The following is a 13,297-nucleotide window of genomic DNA, read 5'->3' as shown; positions in this document are numbered from 1 at the left end:
TAAAACCGTGGCTGGTGGCTTGCCTGTTGACTAGTGCGGTGTTGCTCTGTAGTTGCGAAGCATCTCGTGTAACTCTTCTTTTTAGGGACGTTGCTTCACGTTTGCAGCTTCGATCGTCTTCTTAACCGTGCGCATGAATCGTTCAGCTTCTCCGTTGGCCCGTGGCCATTTGGGGGTTATATTTCGATGGTCGAATCCCATGTTCTTTGCAAAGGACTAGAACTCTCTTCCGTTGAACGGTTTGCCATTATCGGTGCGCACTTTCGCCGGTACACCAAACTCTGGAAATACCTTGTGGAGACGTGGTATGACGGCTGGTGCAGACACTGACAGTATGACCTCTACAATGGGGTATCTGGAATAGTCGTCGTAGAGGACGAATAAGTATCCTCCACCAGACAGTTCCTTAAAATCTGCACTAATCTGTTGCCATGGTCCCTCTGGCAGCGGTGACATGTTAAGGAGCTCGCGTTTGGTTTCTGGGGTCGTAACTTGGCATGCCAGACAGGACTTCACTTTCTTCTTTACTGCGTCGTTGATACCTGGGAACCCCACCTTCTCCCGAAGCAGTGACTTTGTTTTCGTGATACCCTGATGACCTTCGTGTGCGAGATCAATTACTGTCTGTTGTAAAACTTCGGGGACAATGATCCGTCTTCCTCTCAAGAATACACTCGAGGAACTGCAGATGGTCAATTCTTCCTTTACCCGCTCAAGGGCATTGTACGTGTTTTGGTTTATGTCGAGTCGCTTAGACGCTCAAACCAGTTGCAGGTACGCACAACATCAGTGACGGCTAGAAGGGTTGGATCTTTCATAGTTGCCTGCGTGATGTCCTCTAGCTTGAGTGCGTTGGGTTTGGCAGCGTGTGTGATGTAGTCCACGAACTCTTCTGCCACGTGTTGCTGTCGACTGCTGGGAAGCGTTGACTTCTCACGGCGTCGGGACATATAATCAGCCGGGTTTCCTTCTCCTTGCTCGTACACAACTGTCACTTGGTAGGACTATAAGCGCAGTGTCCACCTCTCGATGCGTGGTGGTGGTTTTGATTGAGGATTGTTATATATCGCAACTAACGGCTTGCGATCTGTGATGATAGTTACCGGTTTGCCATTTATGTAAAGGTAGTGGACCTGACCGTGCCATCCACAAAACCGAAACAATTATCCAGAGCGGCACCTTTTGCGAACACTGCATCTGCATAGACTTGAAGACTAGCAGAATCAAGAAGGTTGTGATTGTATTCGGTTATTCTATGGCCATGGAGGTTGTAGACTAAGTCAACTACTGTGTTATAAATCATGCTCATCACAGGAACAGGGTGGCCAAAACGGGGAATTAAATCTGAGTACCTGCAGGGGTAGCTAAATCTTTTCAGCATAATACATAGCCCTTCAATGCCATTAGTCAAGGATCCCTGGCTGCAGGTGAAAGTCTCGGGTAAACCAAGGACTTCTGCCAGCACCGGGATTTCTTCTTTATGGAAGCGAAATTCCGCTTTACATTCAGTGTCGTCCATATCTTCGAGATCAAATTTTCCATACCCTTCGTACGGAAACTCGGGAGTTTTTGATCGATTGGCATCTTATGGCAAGCAAAATTCCTCGTCGTCTATCACTCCGTTGTCATGACATAGAACCAAGGTCTCTCTTGCATGCCTAAAACTCAGTTTAACGCGTATTTTGACACACTAAACTAAGATAACAAGCTGAACAAACCAAGCAACAGAGTTAGGGTAAAGAAAATTGTTTTCACTGCGACATCAGCTGGATGACGAATTAAGCTGACATATAAAACTTACGTCATGTTTTGAGGCCCCATATACCCAAGGTGTATGGAAAAAAAATAAAAGCGCTTCTTAATCAGCGATATGAAATGTTAAACATGCTGTAGAATAAACCAAAATGGACAAAATATTCTGGAAGCACAGTGGCGTCCCTGTCGACAACAATCTTAAGCTATTTAACCAACGCGTGAGACGGAGACCTAGGCCCAGTCCTAACCGTCCTACTGCGCGCCGTTGTCCTCATTCTCGTCCTGGATCCTAAGGTCCCTATTATGATGGTAAAACGGCTGAGTAATTTCATGTGATATTATTAAAAAACTTTACTTTTAGAAAACGTTACGTGTGAATAACACATATTTGCACATAGAAGCGACTCGCTTAGTTCTGGATGCCGTGGAAAGATATGTAGATAGACTGCAACCATTTCATTGAACGAAATGAGAACAGTGAGCTACGCCACCATTCGCTGTTTCGTAATCTTCATGAGTATATGCTAAGCAGTAGATAGCGTTGAGGGCATGCTTTGACTGGCTACTCAAACTCAGAATAACCTTTGCTATACACCTCAGAGAAACTCGCGCGAGATTTGCGCCCGATAATATTGTAAATGTTCCGGGAAATAATGAGTAAAAGTCATCTTTTTGTGTTATATGATTTGACGGTATTAGTAGATACTAAAACAACTATTTACCTTAATGTCAGTGACTAGCGGTAGATATTGATTTACCTCGCCGCTTTAAGGCTTTGTAAACAACCATCACTAGCCACCTTCCCTTCAGTGAATTATGCATGGGAGTTTATTGGGCCAAAAACAGAAATATTCATCATGATTATTACCAGCTTCTAATGTTAAACATTTTTCCATGACTTCAACAGTAAACAGAAGGGGTAGAGGGATAAGTTTCTTATTCTTACAAACTACGGTGTGGCATTGTTGAGGAGAATTTAAAGGTGATTTGGTTTTATCAGCTGAGTTGATAATGTGAATTAGCCGCCGTCGAGAACTTCTGAAGCAAACATTCAAACGTTAGCACTTTGTCAGAACAAATCGCTTTGCTCCAACGTTGGGCTAACGCTCAAGACTTTAGCTTTAGAATCTGCGTACTGTGGTCAAATCCAGTTATCAACTGAATTTATAAAAACAGATTATCTATTATTCAAAATTCATTCAACTGTGAACTTTGACACGTATGAAGATTGATTTCAAACTATTCAAAAATATTTTTAAGATAATGCGATGTACAGTAATCAACGTTAATAATCTGTTAAATCAAAATTATCCTCGATTACGAAAGCTGGGCAATTGCAAGAACTTGAATCTCGTTTTGTAACCTCAGGTACGCACTTTGAGCGGCCAAAGATGAAAGGAACTTGACGACGGTCGTTAAACGTGTTCATCATGGCGTGTTCTTAAGATCTCATCATGGTTGCTACGGGTAGATTCATGAAAAAGTTTAGAGACTTCAAACCCGAGTTTGAGGGCGGGAATTGATTTTCCTTCGACGGTGCAATCGATGGTCCGGCTGTTATCTATGGCAAATTCATTGCCACTGGAGTATTTAAGCCCATCGGTTGACTTTTAAACCAAATTTTGTCATTCCGTTTCGGTTTGGTACAAAGAACCCGACCACTGCATCATAGTTGTCGTTGCTCGACAAATTAAACTGTTTGAAGAGGGCAACTGGAAACCTTTCTCCACCAATTGCAAATATCTGTGGTTGGAAATCTCTTCTTGCTGCGCAGAATTCCCACCCCCCACTGTTTTGTCTTTGTTGGACCTTCTGTATGTTGCACGAACTCCACGCCTTCGTCATCTTCAGTTTGCATAATTGAAAGTCTTCCACTTTCATTTCATGACGTTCTTGGCGGTCCTGAGGACCAAAGAACTGAGTTAAAAGCCACCATATAGAAGAAATTTGAGCGACTAGAGTTTTGAAACCAATTTTATTTTGCAATTTCTTCCCTGGAAAGAGGGATTAAGAATAACCGTGCTGTGTAGGTACATACGGGACGTGACTCCGGGCAGTTTGGCAGAAGGCGGAAACACTGCGAATTCCTCCAACACTCCGCAAGCGTCCTCAGCTGCTTGGAGAAAGTCAAAGGTGAGGATAATGTAGCTTAAACGTGACATCAAAACTAAATTTAAGTTGCAAGTTCATGATCAAGTATGTTTGCTTCGAATCCGTGCTTGCTGGTCTTCAAACCGCCATTTACAGCTATTTTAGACGCTTTCAACTCTGATTCAGGAATGATCACTTATTAATCGTAAGACTACTAAAAGAAAAATTCTAAAATTCTCCTGACATTGTTGAAAAAGAAACCTGGTGGTAATAGAGCTTTTTAGCTTGTGAAAGATTTCTAGTTAACTACAGACTAATTCTGTTCTCCCGGTAATGTAACTTCATTTACATTTGCTTCCGTGCTCGCTGATCAACAATATCAACGTCGTGTTTGCTCTCTTCGTTTCAGCACCATTCAGGAGCAAGGGGAAGAAAAGAGATCTCCCGGCATCGCTGAAGCTAAAAATATTGCCTTGTCAATCACTGCGAAAAAACAAAAGGTTAAGCCATCGCGGATGAACACGAAAAATTCAAATAGCGCTTCAATACGCTCAACCTTCAGAAAGGACGAGGTGGTCGTGCAGCTTCAACATCGATCATGGATGACTTTCCAGAGAAAAAGGAACACCCCAAGGATAAGGTAACTCTAGTCAACGATTATGTTCAAGATGGTTCTAAAGGAGAGAAACCGGCTTCAAGAAAATGGACCATCTTGCGGACCACTGCTATCTTTGTAGTTGTCTCTCTGGTGGTTTGTGGAGCCATCCTGACAGCATTTTTGTTGACTCGGAAAAAGCACACTACTGAGCGCTTAGTGGAAGTCAATTTGGAGCCAGGTGAAACTTTATTGTATGAAGTCGAGCAAGCCCTTGAAGTACGGAGTGGAGAGCTTCAGAAAGGTATCTGATCTTGCTACTAATCTGATACTAATTAAACATTAGACGCTCTCTTGAGCTGCCCTTCATCACTAAGTGAAAGGTACGAATTTCTTATTTCAAGATTACCTTTTTGTTCGCACAGTCCACTTTTTTCAAAACACAATTTTATGTTTGAGGTGACTTGGGTAAGTACGCATTTTGTTAGATTTGTGACACATTCTGAAGTTTTCAAAATAAGATCAGTGAAAATGCATTCGTAAACCATAGTTCGCTCTATTAACCATGGTAGAACATTACCGCCAGGCAATTAATATGGAAAGCTGATCTTAAATGAAACAAACCGTGTCGGATATAAATCAAATCTCAGGTAAAGAGTCTGAATTCGCACAAAGATCAGTCGGGCCGTGCAAATATATAGAATACAGGTTTTAAATAGTCTTTCGATCACCCCACGTTATCAGTTTATGTCCCTTTTCCGTGCGTGGTTTACGTCATCCTCGAGGCGTTGAATTTTATTTTTAGCGGCTAATCACGTTTAATTGCCTTTTGAAATAGCATGATTTATTTGCAGATATTTGCATATACATGTTCGTTCAGTGCATTTTGTTAGAAATGTTTTTTGTTTGGAGTTTTGGTCTCAATAAATTGTTGTCATTCAATTAATTTTTAGAACGCTAAACCCATCCTATCTAGACAATCAGGCGAATTCTGAATTCACTTCGGCATTTTACTTGTCAATTTACTTTCCATTGTTGAGTTGACCTAATAGAGTTTTTTGCAGCTTTTTTGTATAGTAATCCAGTTTATCTGTGTGGTGAATATATTTTATGGTCGTACTTGGGTAAGTTTTGTTGGTACTGCCATAGAAACGGGTTACCTCAGTCAGAAATCTAATATGTTCAGCACCAGCACTTTCGTCATCAGTTGATCATTCGTGACGCTGCCAAGTTTAGCTTCAGAGTTTCTTGGAAATTACTCGTCTTTTTCTTTTTAATTGAGGTTTGGGAAGGTAAGTTTTCACTTTGTAGTTTTTGATGTGTCAGTTTGTCAGGCTTATGGATAACAGAAAGGTACTTAAATATCCATCAATAGCCACCTTCACTTCGGTTAGTCGGTTGATGCACAGTTTTAGTCTGATAACTACTTTTTAGTTCTGGTGGCGACATAAAGACGGTTGGTTATTCTTTAACTTAATAATGCGCATCTAATATTTCCATTTCATGCTAGTTCTTACAATAAATCGTTTTATCCTTGAGTTGCGTCTTAGATGTTGTTAAAGAAAGGTATCCATAGTTTACATTGAGTCTTGAAAGTTCACTTCTCGTCATCTGATATCTCGACGCGTTCTTTTAGAAGTGGGCTACAAATTTGGTATAGCCTTGTGGTGTCTTCTAAATCAAAATTCCTACCAAAAACAATAACGGCTCCAATATTTTACTTTGGAATCAAAGAAAAGTTTCTTAATTTTTCTAACTAGACAGATATTAAGGCTTTGTTAGAGGATGTGATAACAATCATTTTCAAGTAAAGTTTTGAAACATAGCACTTCTATTCATTTTATTCCCTCAACTATGACCGAAGCTACTGAGTAAAAAAGAAATCGTTACTTTGTCTTATGATTTTGGGGTAGGATTGAAGTAGTGACTAAAAGGTTAATTATCTGAGAAGTAGCTGAAAACTAAAGTAATGTAATTTTTCCAATAAGACTAAATCTACCCAATGAACCGTCTAAGTTACCAAACTGACAATCATACGGCGTTTGACTTTCAAAATGTCACCCGGATGTTTCCTATCTGCCTCTATTCTCGCAGTTTTTAGTAATGCAAGATTAGCATCTTTCGAAAAATTAACTTGTTGTTCAGATATTAAAGTTGTATGTTTGATGTCTTAATATGGCAGGCAGTGATATCATTGCCGAATTGATCTTCTTCAGTTAAATTGTTCTACTCTAAGTATGAAAACTAAATTTCAGTATTTTGTTCAGCACATTTAACTATTTTTCAGGAACCTTGAGTGCTATCGTTGCACTTCAAGTAAAAAACAAGACTTCAGAAGAGTATTGGTTCATTTTAAAGATCATCAGCATTACTGCTGAAGGAGAAAACTTGGAAAGAATTGCTAACATAAACCCAGGAAGACCGGTATATTTTCTGGTGAGGGTTGAGCGCACTTCAAGGTAAATAAGAAGGATATTCCTGAAAGTTTGACTCGCTTGAAGCTATCTACGACGTCTGGTAGTGTTTTTTTTTCTTTTCATAAATTGACCATCAGCTAAAAAGTGCTCAATGGGTTTACCAGAGCACTGAATAGATATGTAGACTTGAATTAGGTCAAGTCTACATATATATATATATATAGAGGGATTAAACTTGGTGTCCGTGAAACAGTGCTCGATACAAATAGTAGAGCGGGTATAATGTGTGGTAGTCGGAAAAAAACAACTACATTTAGAAGAAATAAAGTTGTTTCACTTATCCTTAAAGTGCTCGATGCAGAAATGTGCAGAGCAAAATACAAGTGTGAAAGAAGGAAATTATTACTAGTAATAATTTCCTTCTTTCACACTTGTATATATATATATATATATATTAACTAAAATAAATGAAAAACGAAAGTCCTCTTTTACTTTGCTTTTGCGCTACGCGTTTCACCACTGTTGCGGCTCTTCAGGCGTAGACTTTGCTATGCCTGAAGAGCCGCAACAGCGGTGAAACGCGTAGGGCAAAAGCAAAGTGAAAGAGGACTTTTCGTTTTTCATTCGTTTTAGTATCTTACTTCGACACAGAAGTTTACAGTTTCTTTATATATATATATATATATATATACACTGAATGAAAAGGTACACCAAACGATGAGCTCCCAGTATATGTAGAAGGATCCAAGGAGGATACAGTGCTTCAATGTAAATTTTAAGTAAGTGTAAAACGATGAAACATGAAGCAAACTTCTAACTGTTCCAGCTTTAATGTGGCGACGGTTCGGCCTTCGGCCTTCTTCAGGTGGAACGTATTTACATAAAAATTAAAAACTAAAAATCCTTTTTAATTTTCATATAAATACGTCCCACCTGAAGAGGGCCGAAGGCCGAAACGTCGGCACATTAAAGCTGGAACAGTTAGAAGTTTGCTTCACGTTTCATCGTTTTATACTTACTTAAATATACACATATATACATATTTATAACATAACCAAAGTAAAGCGCGCGCTCCAATTGGTCAATTTAGCGTCCCCCATTTGCCCATGGGTGTACGCTGCTGACGTGAGCAAATGCAGAGACTATTTTTCCGCGCGCGCTTGTTTTTTCTGGTCGCGTAAGATTTGTTAAATAAAAGGGAACTCTTTAGCTACAATGTATCAATGTTATGTTATAAAACAAATGGTAAACACCACAGCGTACACTATTGAGTTATAGATGCACTTGGGAGGTTTGCTAAGCACTCAAGAAGCTAGAGTCGCTCTCGGCAATCGCCTCGAGCGACTCTTACGCTTCTTTCGTGCTTAGCAACCTCCCGCGTGCATCCATAACTCAGTAGTGTACGCGGTGGTGTTTACCATTTGTTAAATATAGTAGGTAGCGATCAAACAAGACGAAAGATGGTTTCTGTTACTCGGAATTGCGTGTCTGCTTACTTACTCATCAGACAGATTTATATATATATGTATGTATGTTAATCAAAAGGTGGGCAAACTGACATTGCTACATCATACAGATGCACACAGATCACGCGTATTACATTCATACCCATACAAACAAAGTATGATTTAACAGAAATTGCAAAAACAGGATGATTATCTAAATGTCGTTTAAAATTCTGTAAGAGCTTCAATTGAAAAGTATGAGAATCCTCGACATTTCCATCAAGGATGACAAGGTGGTTTGCGGTGCCATTTCCTGATGGTCTTGAAATGGTGGCACGTTCATTCATGTAGCACTCAAAAGTAACGATACATAGTTATGATTCAGTGATTTACTCCTTCCTCCTGCTTCCTTTTGCGGCGGATATTCACCACTGACAGTTTTAATTCTTATGAAAAGTGATGAGAGACTGGAAATGTCAATTCTTCACTGACAAATTGTAATGCTAATTCTTACTTGAGATGTTTTTGACTAAGGCTAATTTGTCTGTTTTTCTTTTTTATAGGTCTGATGCGTCCAACTCCGCTAGGGAAGACGAATCATTTGAATTATACGGAAACCAAAGGTCTGACGCGGCAGAGTTCACTCGTTATGTGCGAGCCATACTCACTCAGCTTCTCCCAACTGTTGAGCGCAACCTCTTCGAAAGTGTAGACGGAGAGAAACCAGATCCAAATTCTGAGCCAAAACCTGAAAAATCTTCGTTGTTTCCCGGTATTGTGAAGATGCATAGAGAGGCAAACACGTCGGAACACGACGGAGTTTTGATCAAGAATCATTTCAATCGTTCAGATGTCGCCAATATGACATCTGAAATCGACCTAGACATGTCATATGCTGATTCATCCGTTCTTAAGAAGAGCAACGGTATGGTAGCTAAGAGTCAGGTTCATTTGACTGAACAATTGAACTTCGGAGAGCCAGTTCAACTCAAGAATGGATCTGCAACTAGCACGATGAACGTTACATTCAGAAGTAACGTAACACTTCTTGATGATGAGAAATCTCGCAGAAGCTATCTTGAAGACGATGAATTATTACATATTAACGTACGAGGCTTTGTAAAGCTCTTTGCACCAAAATCTGACGTTAAGTTCGCAATGAAGGAGTCCAAGCGGGAGGCTGTGAAAGAACCTACTGGTGATTCCGGTGCCTCAAATACCACCAGCTTTGCCGGTGCAGATGAGCCAGCAACAAATTTGACAGTAGACTCGTTTGTCTCCGGAAACCGAACCCGCAGACAAACCAGGTTTTGGGAGACTCTCGGCAGAACGCAGGAGAGGACAGTAACACTCTTTCAAAGGAGAATTTTTGGTGTTACCGCAAAACTCGATGCTGAATTGCAAATCAAAGAAATTAAGCTGAGATTCACGAACATACAGATCGACGAAAGAAATAGAATAAAAGTCATTCTACGTTTGGGATCCAAGTCAAGGACGCTGTTCGACAAATCCTTTAGTACCTATTGGAGTACTACTTATTTTTGGGACTCTGTTTCAATGGTAAGTGTATAGAGCTTTCAATATCCAACAGTTCTAACGCATCCCATCACATGTCACAAAAGTAAATGTCGAACATGTTGACGAGCCATCAAAGGTTTAAAGAGCGGCGAATATTTTTCTTATACTGCAGTCACACCAAAGCTTGAACATGTCTTAAAACCGGAACTTCCCTTCATATGCCTTCATTGCCAAGCAATCATAAAAAAAGATGCAGTCCTACAACATAAAAATTGGATTCCAGTCTTACCGACCGGAGGCAAAAAGGAGTGCTCATCGATTGAAAATCGTAAAGTCAAAATTAAAGTAAAGAAAACAGTCAATGAGGACAAAGGAAAATGTAAGAAAACTGCCTGAGGGGTGGGAACGGGAAAATGATCAAGTCGGAATTTGCTTTAGTTTTGCATTTGATTGTTGGAGAGTATGATGTAAAAGTTCCTAGACGTGGATTAATTTCGACACATAGTTGAAACTCGGTGCTTCTACATTTTCTATTTTCAAATTTGTACAATCCACATCTGAGGTGACTGCATAGTAAGACACGATTATACGACCCTCAGAGGACCTTCAGTTCAAGCAATGTTATTTCAAAAGTTACTCAAAGCAATTCACTAATTAATTTTGGTTTAATTCATAAATTTCGCTGATTAATTTTGGTTTAATTTGTGACAGGACATGAGAGTACCGGTATTCTTCATCTCCCTTGGTGTGGAATTCAAACTATGGATACCTTTTACCCTCAAAGTTCGCCCTGGGTCAAACACATTGACACCTCTCCGCTACGACGTTACGGTTAGTAACTTGTCTTGTTCTTTTTTTTATAAGTTTATTCATCAGTGTTTGGGTTTCTCGGCACCGGACTATGATCTATAAAAGCTTCATTAGTATTTAGCACAACGACGATAACAAAATCTTTTATTTTGTTTGCTGTGCTTCTCAATCGAGACAACAAGAAAATCTCATTCTGTGTAAAATTCATTTTTAGAAAAGATGATTTTAAACTCAAGATTCTCCTCAGAATATTACTTGCAATTCTGCAGGCTTTGGTTGGCTACTATATCTTCAGTCTTCAGATATAACCCTGAAACAACTATGATTTATAGGGATCGTTTAAGAGAATCGGCTCTTTTGGGCTCAAATTGTCGTTGTGTGCCGTGACGCTTTTTATGGACAATTCAGTGTACCAATGCACCATGATACAAATGACGACGCCACTATAAATTGACGTGTTGCTCAATTGACTGTTTGGATCTTTTTAGATTGAGCCTTCTCTGTCAGTTACAGCTTCTCTCCATGGGTATGTATCATTTCTGAACCTTCGGGCTGGTGTTTATGGCGACGGCCACTTAATACGCGGAAGTCTTCCCCTCACGATTTCATACCACGAAAATCGTCCTTCCAACAGAAAAGCATGCTTGGTTCTTTCGGCTGATCTTAACATTCTCGAAGTGGAAGCTGGTATTTTTTATCAGTGGAAATCCTGCCGCTGGTCTTGGTTTCGTCTCAGATGTAGGTGGGGCGCGCGCCGTAACCTGCACTCGTTTGGTAGAATGTCCGCTATCACCATGAGGCATTATCTGCTTAACTACTGTTATTTTTGATTGGACACCAGGAAAAAGATCTTAAGTGTGTGTGGCAATGGTTTCTAGTTTTCTAAAACATGATTAGTTGATGCAAATTGGCCCTGATTAGGGCCACTTAGCATTTACTTGGGCTTTTGTATGTTAAAGCAGTTTTCGGTTGAGATCAATTGAGTGTCGGAAAACCAAAACCAAAGTAATCACATCTAAGGTTGATATCATCATTAACCAATGATATCTCAAAGTAAAAAGAAGCGACTTGCTTGAAGCGCGGGAAAACGCGCGTGACCAAGCTGGGACTGGTTATAGTTTTTCATTTGATTGGTTAGCACGATGGCGCGGGTTTTCTGGACCAATCACAGAGGGAGCGAAGTAAAGCAAAACCAAAGATATCCCGTATTACTTTCGACACTCAATTGAAAACGTCCTTATGTTTTTCCAATTTTTCCAAATTTCCAGCTAAATTGTCCATCACACAAAAAGGTCATTATGTGCAAATAATGCTCGTCCATGTCCTTTCTTTTTCGTATTTTCAAAGAGCCAGCTGGCCAAATTTTTTAATCACTGAACAAACCACTCGGTAAATTTAATGTCTAAGTTAAAGTAAATTTATTTTTCATTATGCTTTCATAGTTACCATAATACATGCAAAAAATTACCATCGGCCGGAAAAATGGAACTAAGCAACAGTACTCTCTTTGAAGAGGGTCTGGATGGGATTAAGAGTTCAGTGTTATTTAATCATTTTTTTAAAATGTTGAGGGTCGCAGTGCAAGCAAATATATACCTGTATTGGCGATACCGTATGTCCGAGTTACCTAACCCAGCTTTTTCCCGGAAATTAAAACTCGTATAGCAGAGCCAGTTGTCATACGAACTACATACAACTTAGTGTACCCTCAGTAGCACAGAAAAACGAGGATGGGACTTTTCATATTCGTGGGGCAAAGCCCCAGAATCCTATTCCTTTAGAAATACGCAAAAAGAGCACCGTTAGTTCTCTAAGTTCTGCCATCCAAACTTTTTCTTAGCACTGTATTAAGGTGAATCTTATATCAACCAAATAGAAGTATATATCGTTTTTTTACTTGCATGAGTTTAGAATACTCAAATAGAATAGGATAGATGACCACCAGTTAATCAGTTTCTAGTACTGTTATGTGTCACCCTCTATACAATATACAAGTTGCTACTTACTAACAAAATGCGTTAAATTTTAATGTTAAGTCTACGAGTGGTTATTTTACTCAATAAAAAAAGTTATTCAAACTAAGGGTTTTCAGGCAAATGTAAACCAAAAGCGCAGCAAACGCAGATTCCCTTTCCAAGCCCCCCTGCTTCGGAAACTGAAAATACCCCTTGTTGTCATAGTGATCTAGCCTACTAGCTGAACTGCTTCTGAGCATGAGCCTGATCTCCAAGACAAAAATGCGCTGAGAATACCTCTACCAAGAGCTCACGAAACCACATTTAGCTTAAAAACAAACCCTCCCTGACTGACCAGAGCCAGCAGTCCAGCAAAACAGCATATGAAAAAAGTTAAGTAAGGAAAGGCCTTTTTTTAAGAGGCCCCTAAAACCTTAAAGAAAACTCTGGTTGACCCATGGTTTCAAAACCTACAGTCCCCATACCTGAACTATTGAGAAACAGCCGCCTAGCCACAAACCTTCCGACGGGCCGGTCTCTGAACTACACTCAGGTGCTAAACTTAGTATTTGGCTCCTACATATTAGGCTCCTACATTTTAGGCTGCCAAAATTGGGTTTCTACTTGTGTTTCTTTGCTCGTCATCAAAATTATCAACTTCTTCGTTAGTCAGCTGTGTAAATGAAATTAAACTGAGAAATCTAATGAACC

General features: G+C 39.8%; 1 protein-coding gene and 1 pseudogene across 1 annotated transcript; one reads left to right on the top strand and one right to left on the bottom strand.

The window, feature by feature from the left end:
* Nucleotides 1-1,114: 1,114 nt before the first annotated feature.
* On the bottom strand, nt 1,115-2,030 carry LOC148731682 (uncharacterized; annotated as a pseudogene).
* Nucleotides 2,031-2,840: 810 nt separating this feature from the next.
* On the top strand, nt 2,841-12,713 carry LOC111345582 (uncharacterized). Its single transcript, XM_022952866.2, has 6 exons — nt 2,841-3,888; nt 4,256-4,745; nt 6,729-6,900; nt 8,867-9,863; nt 10,533-10,652; nt 11,120-12,713. Exons 2-6 carry the CDS (start codon nt 4,445-4,447, stop codon nt 11,459-11,461), a joined length of 1,932 nt encoding a protein of 643 aa, XP_022808601.2. The 5' UTR covers nt 2,841-3,888; nt 4,256-4,444; the 3' UTR covers nt 11,462-12,713.
* Nucleotides 12,714-13,297: the final 584 nt, after the last annotated feature.

This window comes from Stylophora pistillata, chromosome 5 (assembly GCF_964205215.1).
Source record: "Stylophora pistillata chromosome 5, jaStyPist1.2, whole genome shotgun sequence".
Taxonomy (NCBI): Eukaryota; Metazoa; Cnidaria; class Anthozoa; order Scleractinia; family Pocilloporidae; genus Stylophora; species Stylophora pistillata.
This window is presented reverse-complemented; position numbering and strand designations above follow the sequence as displayed.